General features: G+C 38.1%; 1 protein-coding gene across 3 annotated transcripts in view; it reads left to right on the forward strand.

Moving 5' to 3' along the window:
• The window catches only part of PAK3 (p21 protein (Cdc42/Rac)-activated kinase 3), a 118,411-nt gene that overhangs the window by 20,501 nt on the left and 83,955 nt on the right, over positions 1-13,955 (forward strand). For all 3 annotated transcript variants that reach the window (XM_008578052.1, XM_008578053.1, XM_008578054.1), the window contains one exon: positions 7,861-8,062. In XM_008578052.1, coding sequence (XP_008576274.1) covers positions 7,888-8,062 — 175 coding nt within the window. In that variant the 5' untranslated portion in view covers positions 7,861-7,887. The remainder of the gene's footprint in view (positions 1-7,860; positions 8,063-13,955) is intronic.

The following is a 13,955-nucleotide window of genomic DNA, read 5'->3' on the forward strand; positions in this document are numbered from 1 at the left end:
CCAGTGAGCGGGAACCGGTCTGTATGTGGGATCCGAACCCTCGGCGGGAGCGCCACCGCACTCCCAAGCGGCGCACTGTAGCAGTGCGCCACTGGGCCAGCCCCGATTTCCCACCCTCTTAACGGTCACAGTGGAGGCTAAGTTTCTAATACCTAAAATTAGGGGGACACAATTCAAGCTTCAGTGAGTTTTGAAGGGACATAATTCAATCCACTACATAGGTTTTGCTTCCCTTTTCTTTTTGCCAACCATTTTAAGGGAATCTTTTAATTACTTCCTTTTATGTTTAAACATATTTCTGCCTCTGTTCTTTGTGAATCTTATTTTTTTCTTCTTAGAAGCATCAATATTAGAAATGAAAAGCTGAAACCTGTAATAATGCATCAGTTTGCAAATATAAATACATGTCAGATAATCATTAGTATTTTTTTGGCATTAGTTCATGCAGTGTACACAATGAATAATAAAGTATGGTGCTGTATATATTTAGAGGTTTAAGAAGTCATTTGAATAAGAACTATTTGCCCCTCATAATATTTGCAGTATATGAGGTCTGGATGCTGGGGTATACCTATTGATTTCCTTATTTGTGACCTGACATTGAAATTTGCAACTATAATATGCTGGCTTATTTGACTCAATTAATGTCAAGTTCCTGCTGAAAGCAATGGAAGTCACTCATAAAAATGTTAGCAGAGAATAAGACTACAGTAGGACTGACCTCATTTGCTTGTGCATATGAGAGAGAACATAAATATATTCTGTGTGAGTGTGCTTGTATATATGTCAGCAGTGAGCTATCTCTTGCATGATCTAAGATTGAAACTAGGCAGCTGTAAAAAGAGCTAGTGCCTCCCTTGCTTGTCCAGCTGCTTTTGCAAATCTCCTGCCTAACAAGTAGCTCAGCTCTTCCTGATCAAATGATCTTAGAAATGGCTTCCCTCCATTACACAGTGTAATGGTATCTCCCTGGCAAGGCTCTCTGAAACAGCACACCCCTGTCTCTGATAGCAGAGTTCCCTTGGTGAGTGCCCCAGAAGAGGTGACTTCCAAAACAAGGCCATCTAAGAATTGGTACAACCGGGCAACGAAACCTGTTGGAGTTCTGTTGGCAAATCACCTAGCTGTGGGTCTCTGGATGGGAAAAGCAATTAAAATCAGTAAGTACCAGCCTGAAGTGGGTTGAAATGAAAAAACTAGACCTGTTGTATGAATATCTTGGGAGGAAAAGTATATATATGAAGAGTGTGTGCAAATTTGTGGGTTTACTTGGATATACATTGTAGTGGTGTAGTGGAAAGGGAATTGACAAGAGTTTAGAAGTTTAGGGGATTCTAGTCTTAGTTCTTTCACTTATTTTGTGACCCTGGGAAAGTCACTTGACCTCCATGCTTTGTAAATTTCTCATATGGAAAATGGGGATAGTACTCTATTCTTCATAGTATTGATGACAGACTAAAATAAGAGCCAGACATGGAAGTTCCTTGGAACATTACAAAGTCATATATTTTAAAATGAGGTATTAACAAAGAAAGCCAGGGTGCTCGGGATTAACAAGTTTGCAGCACAGCACTGGCACCAATGGCAGAGTAGGAGTCAGGACCGAGACCCAGCTGGGTCTTTCCAGTGGTTCCACCATAGTCCCCCTGACAGCAACAATCATGAACCTGTAACCTTTGCTCAGTTTACTCCCAATATTTTTGGTGTTAAAGTGACTTAAGTAATTAAAAAATGAGGTGTTAATAATCAGATGGTATCTAGCTTCTAAATGATGCCTAATTGCTTGACAGTTGGAGTAGTCCTGATATTTCCAAACATGCCTTTTTATCTGTGACCTGCTACAAGTAGGCGTATAGGCTTATGCAATACTGTGAAAAACTAACTCATAGCTGCAACAAATACATAGAACATGTAGAGTTACATTTCATTACCTCACACATGTATGTACTGCCTATTCGGAAGAAGACATTGTACTGGGTAGTATGAAGGCGTACAGTTATGACTGAGGAGCTCTTCCCCTCAAGTAGCTTATGATCTAGTGAGGGGAATGACATGCGTAATGACTGTGCAATTTTAGGCAAGATGATGGAAATGCTAAGCTGGGCCCATCTTGCTGGCTATAATTAGTTGTTGAGCTGTCCATTTTCCACCTAGTTTGGGAATGGCAGTGTAGGTTCAGAGCTGCTGGAAGATCCAGACCTGGCTCATTCTTCTCCCTGTAAAAATGCCCTCTTTGGTATCTTAGCACATTATGGAAATTAATGTCTGAAAAATCGCAAGAGAACCTCAGATACAAGTTGCTGTAGAAATGCAAAGCAATTTATAATATTTCTTCCAAATCATAAGACATTGACCCCTTTGTGGAAGCCTAAATGAATTTTCTTTGGCAATTAAAAAGTATCTGCTACATATTCCTACATTGTCAGTCGTGTCTGAGCCAGTTGGTTCATTTGCTAATGATGCATCCAAGATAAAGTGTGTTTAGTGTCAGCATAGGCTAGTTATCAAAGCATGGTTTGTTTCCCAGTCAACTCTATACCTAAAAGCTCAGCTAGCCGTCTTAAAAATGTCTGCTTTTGATTATAAGAGAGCCCAGGAAAGAGCCAGCAGGTGTTACTCTTAGATCCCTTTTCCCACAACCAAAGTACAATTCAGTGTTCACATCATTCAGATAGTCAAACCAGCAATGTCACCCTCAATACAAAGAACCCCCCTCCCCCTGTCTTTGGTGCCATTGTCTAAGGAGACGTTAGCTGATTTTAAGTCTGTGTTTACTTAATACCTTGAAGTCTGGAGGCAGTCATTAAAGTTCAATTCTTCTTGATCTATAGAGCTAATTCCTGTTATAAAGAATCCCCAAATTCAAGAAATTGGAAATACTCTTATGTTTTAATATAGTGAGAGTTATTTGACCAGTTCACTATGCCTTTGAGATCTTGAAGTCCATCTTCTTTTAAATATGCTTGTGTCAGTTTGTTATTGTAGGGCTGTCATCTCATCAGCTCTTGGTTTCTTCCAGCCCTGTTCTTCATGCATGCGTATCAAAAACATTTGGAAGTTCACCTCAAATTCCCCTAGGCTACATCTCAGCCCTGTGTTAGATCCCCTCATTTGATATGAAAAAAGATATTAAACAGTATTGGTGTGCTCACTAATTTGTGGTAATAGCCTTGTGTGGCTGGTGATTTTGCAGATTTACCCCTGAGTTCATTAGATCATGACTGTACATCAATCTGCTAGCGTGGGCTTTTGTTTTTGAAAGGAAGTCAGTATTAGTTTATTTTTCATTGGGAAAAATATGCAAATAGTTATTTTGATTTTGAAAGCAGACAGAAGAATATAGATATATGATTGTTTCTGTATGTATCTTAGATGGTATCAGATCTGATAAAAATATTTATTTCAAATGCTTATGGCTTAATAGATGGCTTTGCAAGTTGTAGGACCAGTGTTTCTGGATTCTCACCCTTCACATACCTGGGTATAGTGCCTGTGGCAAATGGGCACAATTGGTATTTTTGGTCGTCCAATTCCACCCATACGCCATAGTATGAATTTTGATCTCATTAGCTAGAGTATAGTTGATTACCCATCTTTTCCCTTGACTTCTGGATCCATGCAAGTTGGTGGCTTTTTTAACCTACTGTGCATTCCCCGAGTGTCTACTTTGGCACTGTACTGATTAAGAGAATGCATTGGAATGAGAGAATAAGGACAATTGTTTATAATTCCTAATAATTTCATTTATAGTTGCCATGAATCTTGGTAATAGTTTTTCTCTAAAACACTTTGCAGTAAAGCTCTGCATCAAAAGGCAAGTCAGTGACGGGCTGTGTATGTGTATTTGCCTTTGTGCACTTGCCCTCATACTTGTGTGTTGGGGGGGGGGGTTGAGGGGTTAGAGGAGGGAGAAGGGAAGAGAGAAAAAGAAAAGAGAAGAAGAGAGGGAAAGAGAGAGGTTATCTGTCCTAATACTCTGAAAAAGAGGTGTTCAGTCTCCTTGGTCATTATGAAACAAGAGGCGTATTTCTTATTGCTGATGAATTTCAAATATAATTACAGATTATTGGTAAACCACATTAAGTCCCAAGAACTGGATCAAAAATATACAACAGCTACAGAAGCCATTTGAATTATCTCTGAAAAACCTAGTAGCCAAGTATGAAATCAGTTTGTGAATGAAGATAAACTGTTGCTGGTAGTCCCTTTAATTTAGCTATTTCTCCACGATGCTAAGGGCTGAGTTCTAAAAGTGAAATGAATGGCCTATGCCTAGATCCATTGTACCACTCACTTGCAAGTTTCTGCTCTCTTGTAGAAGTGAACGACAACAGTTAAACTTCAAAGATAGCTTTTTGATTGGGTTTCTGGAACATAATGGCGCTTTTGTATTATGCTTGAAATAGAGCCTACAGCCACCCCAAACAAAGTAGTCTCTTTCAAGATCTTGGAAATAATGACATCATAGGTAGATTGAACCAGCAATCCATTAATAGTGTCCTTTGTAGAAAGCTTCCTCAGGGGAGTACCTGGCTTAGTAAATTGGCATTGTTTACAAATATAATATAATAGAATCCCCCTTTTTTCTGCATTTGTGGAATAGTAGGAGATACCTCCCACTTGAAAAACAAATACATTAACATCGAGGCTTCTTTACAGATCCCTAATCTTTCTCTGTTGGTCTTCTAAAAGTGCGCTTTGAAGTACTTGCTTTGCAGGTAGGTTAACAATAACAAGAATCGCCTGTACTATTCTTTTGTCACCAAATCAGCATTATCTGGAATCATTAGAAGATGACTATTGGTTGTACCTTGTAAAGGGTAGTAAAGAACTGAAGTAATTTTAGGATAATTTGACCTAAACCAAATCTGAAATATCTAGATAAACAGAGAGATTATTTGGTTCATGCGTTAGGTTCCTGGTGTGGAATTGTACATAAAATCTTCAATTTCATTTCTGCCTTCGTAAAAAGTCTATTTCAGCTCCTTTTATGATCTCCAGATAAGTTGAATGGGATCAAAACACTTCCAGTTAGGTGGGCAGTAGAAAGGTATGTCATATAAACTGGGTTCTTTGCAGAATGGCTGTGATACTGACCATAGCAAGTGTGTGTTGTTGAAATTTTGGTCAGGGATTTCTAGTGCAACATAGGGAAGTATAGTTGAGGTTTTAGATCACAAGTAGTCCTTTTTCCCAACCTAAAATACTCATATACCTGGTCAAATAAGGTCAGGGTAATCAGGCAGCCTGAAAAGAAGCGGGGCATCCACCTGCTTCTCTGGTCAGATGGAGTAATTACAAACAAAAAAGCCACTCTGTTGTTAGCCACACCTATTTATCAAGAGCAAAGGAGCATAGTATTTAAATCACGTAGTTGTACTAGAGCCCTGACTGGCCAAGACTCTTGCTTACCTTATTATGCAAGATCAGCTTTAAGTATCGTTTTAAAGAGGTCATGTGTACTTCTCTGACTTCTTTCATCTCATGTTAAGTAATATGTCATCAGAAAATATGTAATCCAGAAAATGGTGGCTCACTCTCCCTGTGAGACACATTTTTCAGAAATCTATCTTCTAGGTATTTCTACTTAAATGCTCAGTTCCTTTGCAATAACTAAGCTACATTTTGTATACTGAGATTTATGCAATAACCACCTCATATTCAGGCATTAATTTTGAGCCCAGAAAAGTAAATGAAAGGAAAAAAGAAAAAAACTAGTGCCTAGAGGCAAATTCTTCTCAGTGACTAAGTTAAAACTATGAACCTGTTCAATACAGTATAATGCCACTGGTGAAGTCAAGTCTTAAACTCACTTTTCTTCTAGAGCAACAGTGAATTTAGAAGGACCAAAAATCAAAATGCAAAAGATAATGTAGACACATTCTCACTGGTTTCATATTCTACTTAAAATATTTACTAGTACCAGTAGCATCTATGAATATACTTTTTCCTTGCCATCAGTTATTATGCATTATACCATTGCCATAGTTTCACCTATATAGGAAAATGTGAGGTTTATCAAATTTTTGTTGATGGTGACAAAACATTTATTACTTAGCATTTTCATTATTGTGATTACTGAAAAAATACAGAATTGGTCTCAATTCATTAAGCTAATACAAGGCATGACACTTAGGCAAAAGAAAATAAAAGAGATCTGTCCAAATCAAGATCAGGCCAATCATCGTTAGTTGTCATCTGTGCAGATGGGGAAGCTATTAATTGATACTAACCTATTCTTGAGTAATTACAGACTGTATATATATATATATATATATATATATATATATATTTTGTCTTTTTGTCTTTTTTTTCGTGTCCGGCAACTGATCGCAACCCTCAGTGTTGCCCCCGTACCGGACCGGGGACCGGCGACGGGATCGCAAGCCTCGGCGTTGCTCCCGCGCCTCGCTCAGCCAGTGAGCAGGAGCCGGTCTGTACGTGGGATCCGAACCCTCGGACGGGAGCGCTGCCGCGCTTCCCAAGCGGCGCACTATCCATTGCGCCACCGGGCCGGCCCCCAGACTGTATATATTTGAGAAAATTTAAAATATAGTAATGTTTTAAAAATCTCCATATAACATGATGTAACTTAGAGTTAATTGCTGAAAATAGTAAGCACATCGTAACCACTAAAAGACTAGAAAAAATTGTGATAGATTGTTTCTCATCATTATAATAGTTAAAGAGGAGACCTCTGCTTTTGTTATTAGCAAATGTTGTTGGAATAAAGTGATATGCCAAGTTGGTTTGGAGAGTTCTCATGCTTCTAAATTACTGCCAGGTAATACTTAATAAGTTTACAGAGATTTTGTTGTAATAGGATTTGATTTTCCTTGTATTCAAACTGAGGATTCACTTGGAACATACTCTTAGCACCTGACTTGTGCTGGAGAGTGTCAGGACCTAATAGAAGGACTTGAGTTAGAGTTGAGAAATGCCTGGAGACAGAAACATTTCCTCAGGGAGTCCATGCTCTCCAGTTCACTTTATCCCCCCCAGTGGAATGAAACCCAAATGTACTCATACCTACACACAAGATACTAAAGAATAATGAAATTAAGAGCAAATAAGTTCCTAAAACCCAGACTGGATCTTACAATCCAGTTACCTCTGTCAACTCCCTTGTTGTTCCCTGTTCTGAGACATAAGTATGACAGGGAGTAAGGGTATGGTGTCTCCTCAAAAAGTGGCCTTGTTCTCTGGGTCTCCTCCTTCCTCATGGTGACATTCGGCCCGCCTCTGTCTTTTACCTGCATAGGAGAAGATGGGGCATTGTTTGCCCAAACAGTACACCTTAACTCTGCTGAAACTGCCAGATCTACGAGATGGGTTCCCAGTTCATTACCATAAAAGCAATAGAGTGAATTTTGTAAATCAGGTACACACGTGTAAGAAATAGACACCAAGGGCATACCGTTGTTCAAGATGGTGACAAATTGTTGTGGGCCATTAAAAATCAACAGCCGAACCTGTGTCAATTCCAAACTATGAGGAGGTTGTGTTCCCTGACCATTGCAATCATTAGGGTAGAATTTTTAAAGAATGATTGTAAACTGTCTGTTAAAAGACTTTGAGTGGGCAGCCGAAAATAGAGTTTCAGTTTATACATATTGAAAAGCCATTCACTACTGAATGGCTTCACTTTCCTCCCTTGGAAATTGCATCATTGGTCTTTGGAAGGAGGAGGCAACTCCCTTCCCTTCAGAAGAGGAATCCCCTCCAAATGATTCACACGAAACCTGAGAAAACCTGAGACCAATATTTTTGTATCTAAGATGTTAGAATCCCCATATTTACTAGATTTTTTTTTTTAGACTTCTCCTTCCTTAATTCCTGTTTTCTCCTCCTTTACTTTAGGAGCTGTGAAGTTGGTTGTAACTGAAAATGTCTGACGGTCTGGATAATGAAGAGAAACCCCCAGCTCCCCCACTGAGGATGAATAGTAACAACCGGGATTCTTCAGCACTCAACCACAGCTCCAAACCACTTCCCATGGCCCCTGAAGAGAAGAATAAGAAAGCCAGGCTTCGCTCTATCTTCCCAGGAGGAGGGGATAAAAGTAAAGTATCAGTGGCTGGGCATTGAAAAGGGGCTAGTTTATTCTTTCACTGTCACTTTTTTCTTGGGTAGTCATTTCTTGAGCAGCGGCTGTTTGGGGCCTGCCTGATCTTTACATTTACATCTTCGGAGGTTGCATTTTGTCAGAGAATAATGTTTGATTGACTTACTGTGGGATGACAAAATACACTTATGCTGTGTTTGCCTTTCACATAAAATTGAATCCATAGTGGTAAACCAAGGGAAATCAAAGCAACAGCACTATCTTGAATATATAAACAGTAACTTTAGAGTAGAATTTACAGTAATCCCTTCCTAACTGTAAGTTGTTCTTTTTGGAAATTTGAGTACAGGTAGATTTATTTCTGTATACCTTTTTGGTAACTATGAAGATTCTGAATTGAGTATATCGGAGTCAGTCCAAGTTGCCACAATATTGTGCTTCTGACTTTATCACAAGGTGGGAAGAATGTTGAGTCATTTATTTCCTTTCTCGTTCTTTTACCTGTTATCCCCTACACAATCAGCCCCGACTATCACAACAATATATTATAATTTATCCTTGTGTTTATAATACCATTTGGTGCTTAAAAATCATATACTAATACTTTATGACATTCGGGGATATGAAATCTCTAGTGAGTAATTGTCAGGTTGCATTAGTTAGCATAAAGCTGAAACATGGCTTCTATATGTATGACTACTGAGGGGAATGAGACTGAAGCACATACAAGAGCACAGGCACCACAGAAAGTTGCCAAAAGGCAAGATGGGTGATGTCTTTAGAAGAGAAAAGGGATATTCTTGATCTGCTTCTTCAAGGTAAAACAAATAGTTTTGTAGGTTGCTTATACAGTGTTAATGAATCCACAATTTGTACCTTAAGGAAAGCTGAAACTCTTATTGCGGCCAGTATTGCCTCTTATACTTACACCACTTAAAAGAAGCTTTATCCCTCATAACCCAAGAATGGAAAAGATGGAAATGATATTAAACTCTAGATTGAAGATAAACAAAAGAATAATGAAATACTTTTCATGCAAGGGACCTGTGACCACGCAAAAAGAATTTTCAAATACGTGTTTTCAGACAGTGAAGCGGATCTTGAAAAAACATTTTTGCTTGGAACAAGAGACAATTTGAGAAATTTAAGGTGTGCCGTGACCTGGCACCATGATCTAGGTGCCAAAGAATGACTAGATCCTACAGCTCCTGTGCTGTGTCCTCCACAACTGTGGATTCTGTGCCTGCACAAACCTTTGGTGCTATTGAAACTTCCATACTTTGAGAGTCCTTTTGAATAACCCTACTTGCCGTTTTGAAGAGCAAAAGCCAACTGATGCTGACATGAGGTCAGCAAAGACAGAGAGGCTGACATTTCTGTTTTGTGCCAATACTTCAGGTGACCTCATAGTGAAAGCGTGACTGCTGTATGGAAAACTATGTCCAAATCTTCTCAGGGAAAAAAACTGAGCCAAATTTCTGGTGTACTGCCGTGCAGACAGAAAAGCCTGGAGGACTCCTTCTCCCCTTAAGGAATGGTTGAACAGTATTTTCTTGTAGAAATTTAAGACTATTTAAAATAAAAAAAATCTTTAATTTAAAGTCCTGCTGATTTTTCACAGTCTGTTTGGTGCCTCAGATGCATTCGCCAACAGGCATCCTGATGTTAAGATTGTCTTTCTAACTAGCCTCATGTCTCAGATCCTTGAACCCTTAGATCAGTGTTTGATCTGGCCATGTAAGAAGACTTAGGCTAAACTAATATATAAATTTGCTGTTTAAAATCTTGCAAAAGTTCCTCTGTCTGAAGATCCTAGAGCATGGAATTCCTACAGCATCACTCTATTCTTAATAAAAGAGGCATTAGATAGTTCAACAGAGCCTGTCATTAATGTGACCTGGGAGAAGATATGGCTAGAGATGGTGAAATTTCTTTCAGCAGTTTCTCCCAAAGACAATGAATCTTTGGATCAAGAAGAACCTATGGATGAAGGTGAACATCTGGCACAGGAGCAGTCATTGGCTGAAGTTGTATCTGAACTTGTCGACCCTAATTCAAGTGATGTGATGCTCCTAGAAGTTAATCCCCAGGAAGTTTCAGTACTCCAGAGGTGATTATCATAAGTGATGATGAAGACAATTAGGAAGCTATGAGAATGGAGACAAATACAGTTATAAGCAGCAGGAGCAAATTTTTTAGAACAAGATTAAAATCTCCCCAAGAAAATAATAAAAACTGATACATTTACATGTCTAATCTTACCTGTTCAAAGCTTAAGTGATTTAGCAGAATTCAATAAAGATGTGCTGTGATGCCTTAAAACACAATCACATTGGACAGAAACTATCTTCAACAGAACTTAAATCATCAAGTGCCATTTTAATACCATTGCTAGACAGTGAATAAGCTACCTTCAGACAAAGCTAGGATGATTTCATTGAACTCTATAAAGAGGTGCTAAGAGTCTTTTTAAAAGATCATATTGGGAAGAAGGCAACCTCAGAAAAGCCTAAATTATCAAGGAGTGTCATTTAAATACCCTTACTGGACAGCTGATAAACTGGCTTCAGGCAAAGTTTGAATGATTCAATTGAACTCCATACAGCAGTGCTAAGGTGTCTTCAAAAAAGACTTCAGAAGACAGAAAGCATCTTGAGAACAGCCAAAGTCTTTGAGGAATGCCACTTAAATTTACTTGCTTGCTAGAGCTAAAGCCACAAGCAAGTTGTTACAGCTTCAGGATTGGACTTCATTGACTTTGAGAGCAGAGCCATCCATAATTTGAACTAAGTCCACATCTGTACATTGCTTCTCTGTCACCTCATTTTCCACTACCATAATGAGTGTGGTGGTACATACATCCTCATCATCTGTGGAAATCATCCCAGGATCTAGGTAGAAACTGGAAATTCTGTCATTTTTACCAATATAAACTATGTAAACTCTCATTATTCTTTTTATGTAATGTACTGTTATTTCACTGTGCATAAAAAAAAATTATGACAGCTTTCAAAAGTTCACTTGTGACCTCATTTCCCCTGCCCATTGGTTATTTTCCTCCTGAAATCATAATTTCCTCTGCTGAACTCTCCCGCCTCTGGGTTTGTTCAGGAGCCTGACCCTTGTGGATGAGGAGAAATTACTGTTTCTCTGTTCCTGCTTCTAGGGGACTACTTGTGCTACTCTGCACTGGGCTTAGGTTCTGTAGACCTGGGTTCATGTGTAGCTCTGCCAGTGATTTTTGTGACTTTAGGCCAGCCACTTAGCTTCTCTGAACCCTAGTTTCATCACCTGTTAAGTGAGGAAAGTGATACCTGGCCTACCTCACAAGATATTGGTGATATTCAAATGTAATTCAAAATATCAAAATGCTACTAAAAGTAAAGTTTAAAAGTGCTAAGTAATTATGAGGTGTTATTATACTTGTAGCATTTTGGAACTTACAGACAACCGACCAAAAAACTAGATGTTCAAATTCTTATTTTTTTTAAAAGTAACTTTCTCCCTAACTGAATTTATATATCAGTTATAGAAATTTTTAAAAGAAAATGAAAATTGCTCATAATTTCACAAGCCAAAGGTAACTGGGTTGATATTTTTCCTCCTAGTCACTCTTCTTCTCATCATATAGCAATTGTTCATCAATGTCAAAAACTTGGAAAATAAAGACAAGCATTACAGAAAAAAAATAAAAGTACCCATAATCACAAATCTCAAAAATAATGTTAACATTTTGTTGGATTTCTTCCCAGACTTTTTCTGTGGCTATATATGCACATATGTACTTTTTACATAGTTAAGATCATAATATATTCAGTTTTGTATCCTGCTTTTTTACTTAATGTTTTTATCATGAATATTCTCTTACATTTAAAAAAAGTACTCATAAATATTCTTGGTGGTGTAGAAAATTTCATCACATAATGGCATCATGGTTTATTTAACCATTTTCTTTTGTTGGATATTGGGATCCTTTCCAAATTTTTCTCATTATAAATAGTCACAATGTCTATTTCATTTCTTAAATTAAAATATTTGCATTGGCGACAGCAGAGGGATTTTCTGTTTTTGTTTTTGTTTTTTTAAGAAGTCTCTTTAATTGACCAAATCAAACCTCAAGAGACAGGTAGAGGAAATATAAGTAGTAGTAGAAGAAATTTTATGACTGAGAATCTATCTTTGTTGGAGACAGTTCCAGGAGCTGAATCTTGGTGTTAGAGCAATTGAGGAGGGACAATTTGCCACCATTTTATGATACTTCACTATAGAAAAGTTTTCAGGATTTAGACCAGGAAAAAGACATACTGAACAAGTGGTTTGATCTTATTTCTTAGACCCTGTGAAGGGTGGGACTGATCAGCTTTCTCCTTTGTTGGCTACTAGAATGCTTGGAGCCAAATGTGCGGCCATGCATGGCACTTGTAATGGGACTCTGTATTAGCTTTCTTCCAAGCTCCACTTTATGTTCCTATCTTTGTTTTTTGTTTTTGTTTCCTTTTACTTTCTTATCTACTTTAAATTTATACTATCATGTTGTATTTTGTGTATTCTTGTAAGCCACCTGGCATCTATTTTGGAACAAGGTGAGGAATAAATACAGGGATAAATAAATCAAGGCATGAATAAATAAATGAGTAAATAAACCAATAAGGAAAAGGCAATAAGGCAGATGAATGCAGCAAGGACTCTAAAATGGCATAGTGCCTCCAAAAATAATCATTGTTAAGGACTTGAAGCTCAGAAGAACATATGGGAAAGAAGCAGGTGAGGCTGCATTTGGAGGTGACATGTGTTCTGTGTGACATCTGTGTCTTCTGAAGCATGCTTATGTGTCTTGTATCTTGTGCTGCACTTGAGCATTAGGTGTGTTTCAGAGGACATGCAGTGCTGTGTTAAGGGCTGTGTCCTTAGCACAATTCATGTGCATTTTCTGTGTGGGGGGAATTCAGAAAGATTTGGGAGCTGGTAAGCCTGGGAATGATGTGATGGTCCCTCTTCCTGGAGGTGTAGGAGGGGATAGTTGTATATAAATCAAATTGAGACAAATGGGGAGTGATCGACCATTTACTGACTAGTTACTGGGTGCCAGCCTGTGTGCCAGGCACTTTACATGTACTGAGCCTTAATCATCACAGCCACTCTGTATTATACCCTTTATACAGATGAGGCAATTTAAGCTCAAAGCATTTAAGTAGACAGCCTAGGGTCACATAGCAAATGATGGAAGCCAGAAATCTCCTGAGTCTGACTCCAGGTGCTATGTCTGTTCTACTCTATCACACTGCCTTACAATGGGACAAAGGGAATAAGTGGTAGACTGTGGCATCCAAAAGCCAGCAGTGGCTTTCATTTTTCCTTAAGAAAATTGCAGTGTGCTTTGAAACGTATCTGAATTTCAGAAAATGGGACATTTTTTTATTGCCACTCAGAAGGAAAGAAAGAACGTTTTCACATGTGTGTGTGTGTGTGTGTGTGTGTGTGAAAGAAATGATGGTAAGAAAACATTCTTGACAGTAGAGATGTGTTAACATTCGATTTGGTGTTTTGTGAGTTTATCATTTGACGTATATTCTTTACAGGCTTACATGTTGCTTACTTTAAAAAGTTGAGGCTCTAAATGAGTGTGTTCATATATGTGAAAAAGTTCTTAAAGTACTATATAGTTTTGTTATTGTATTGAATATATATTGTTGTTCTAATATCCTACACAGCAGGAAGCATTGCTATGCAACAATTATATTAAAGGAAACTCTCAGTTATCCATTATGGTCTTGTTAATCAAACATTTTGGTCAATGCACATTACTAATTTTCATCTACTTAATGCACAATAAAATATACTTAGTGTGATAACAGTATGCAATCTTTTTTGGTGATGCTGAAGTCCCTTT

This window comes from Galeopterus variegatus, unplaced genomic scaffold (genome assembly GCF_000696425.1).
Source record: "Galeopterus variegatus unplaced genomic scaffold, G_variegatus-3.0.2 Scaffold1625, whole genome shotgun sequence".
Classification (NCBI taxonomy): Eukaryota; Metazoa; Chordata; class Mammalia; order Dermoptera; family Cynocephalidae; genus Galeopterus; species Galeopterus variegatus.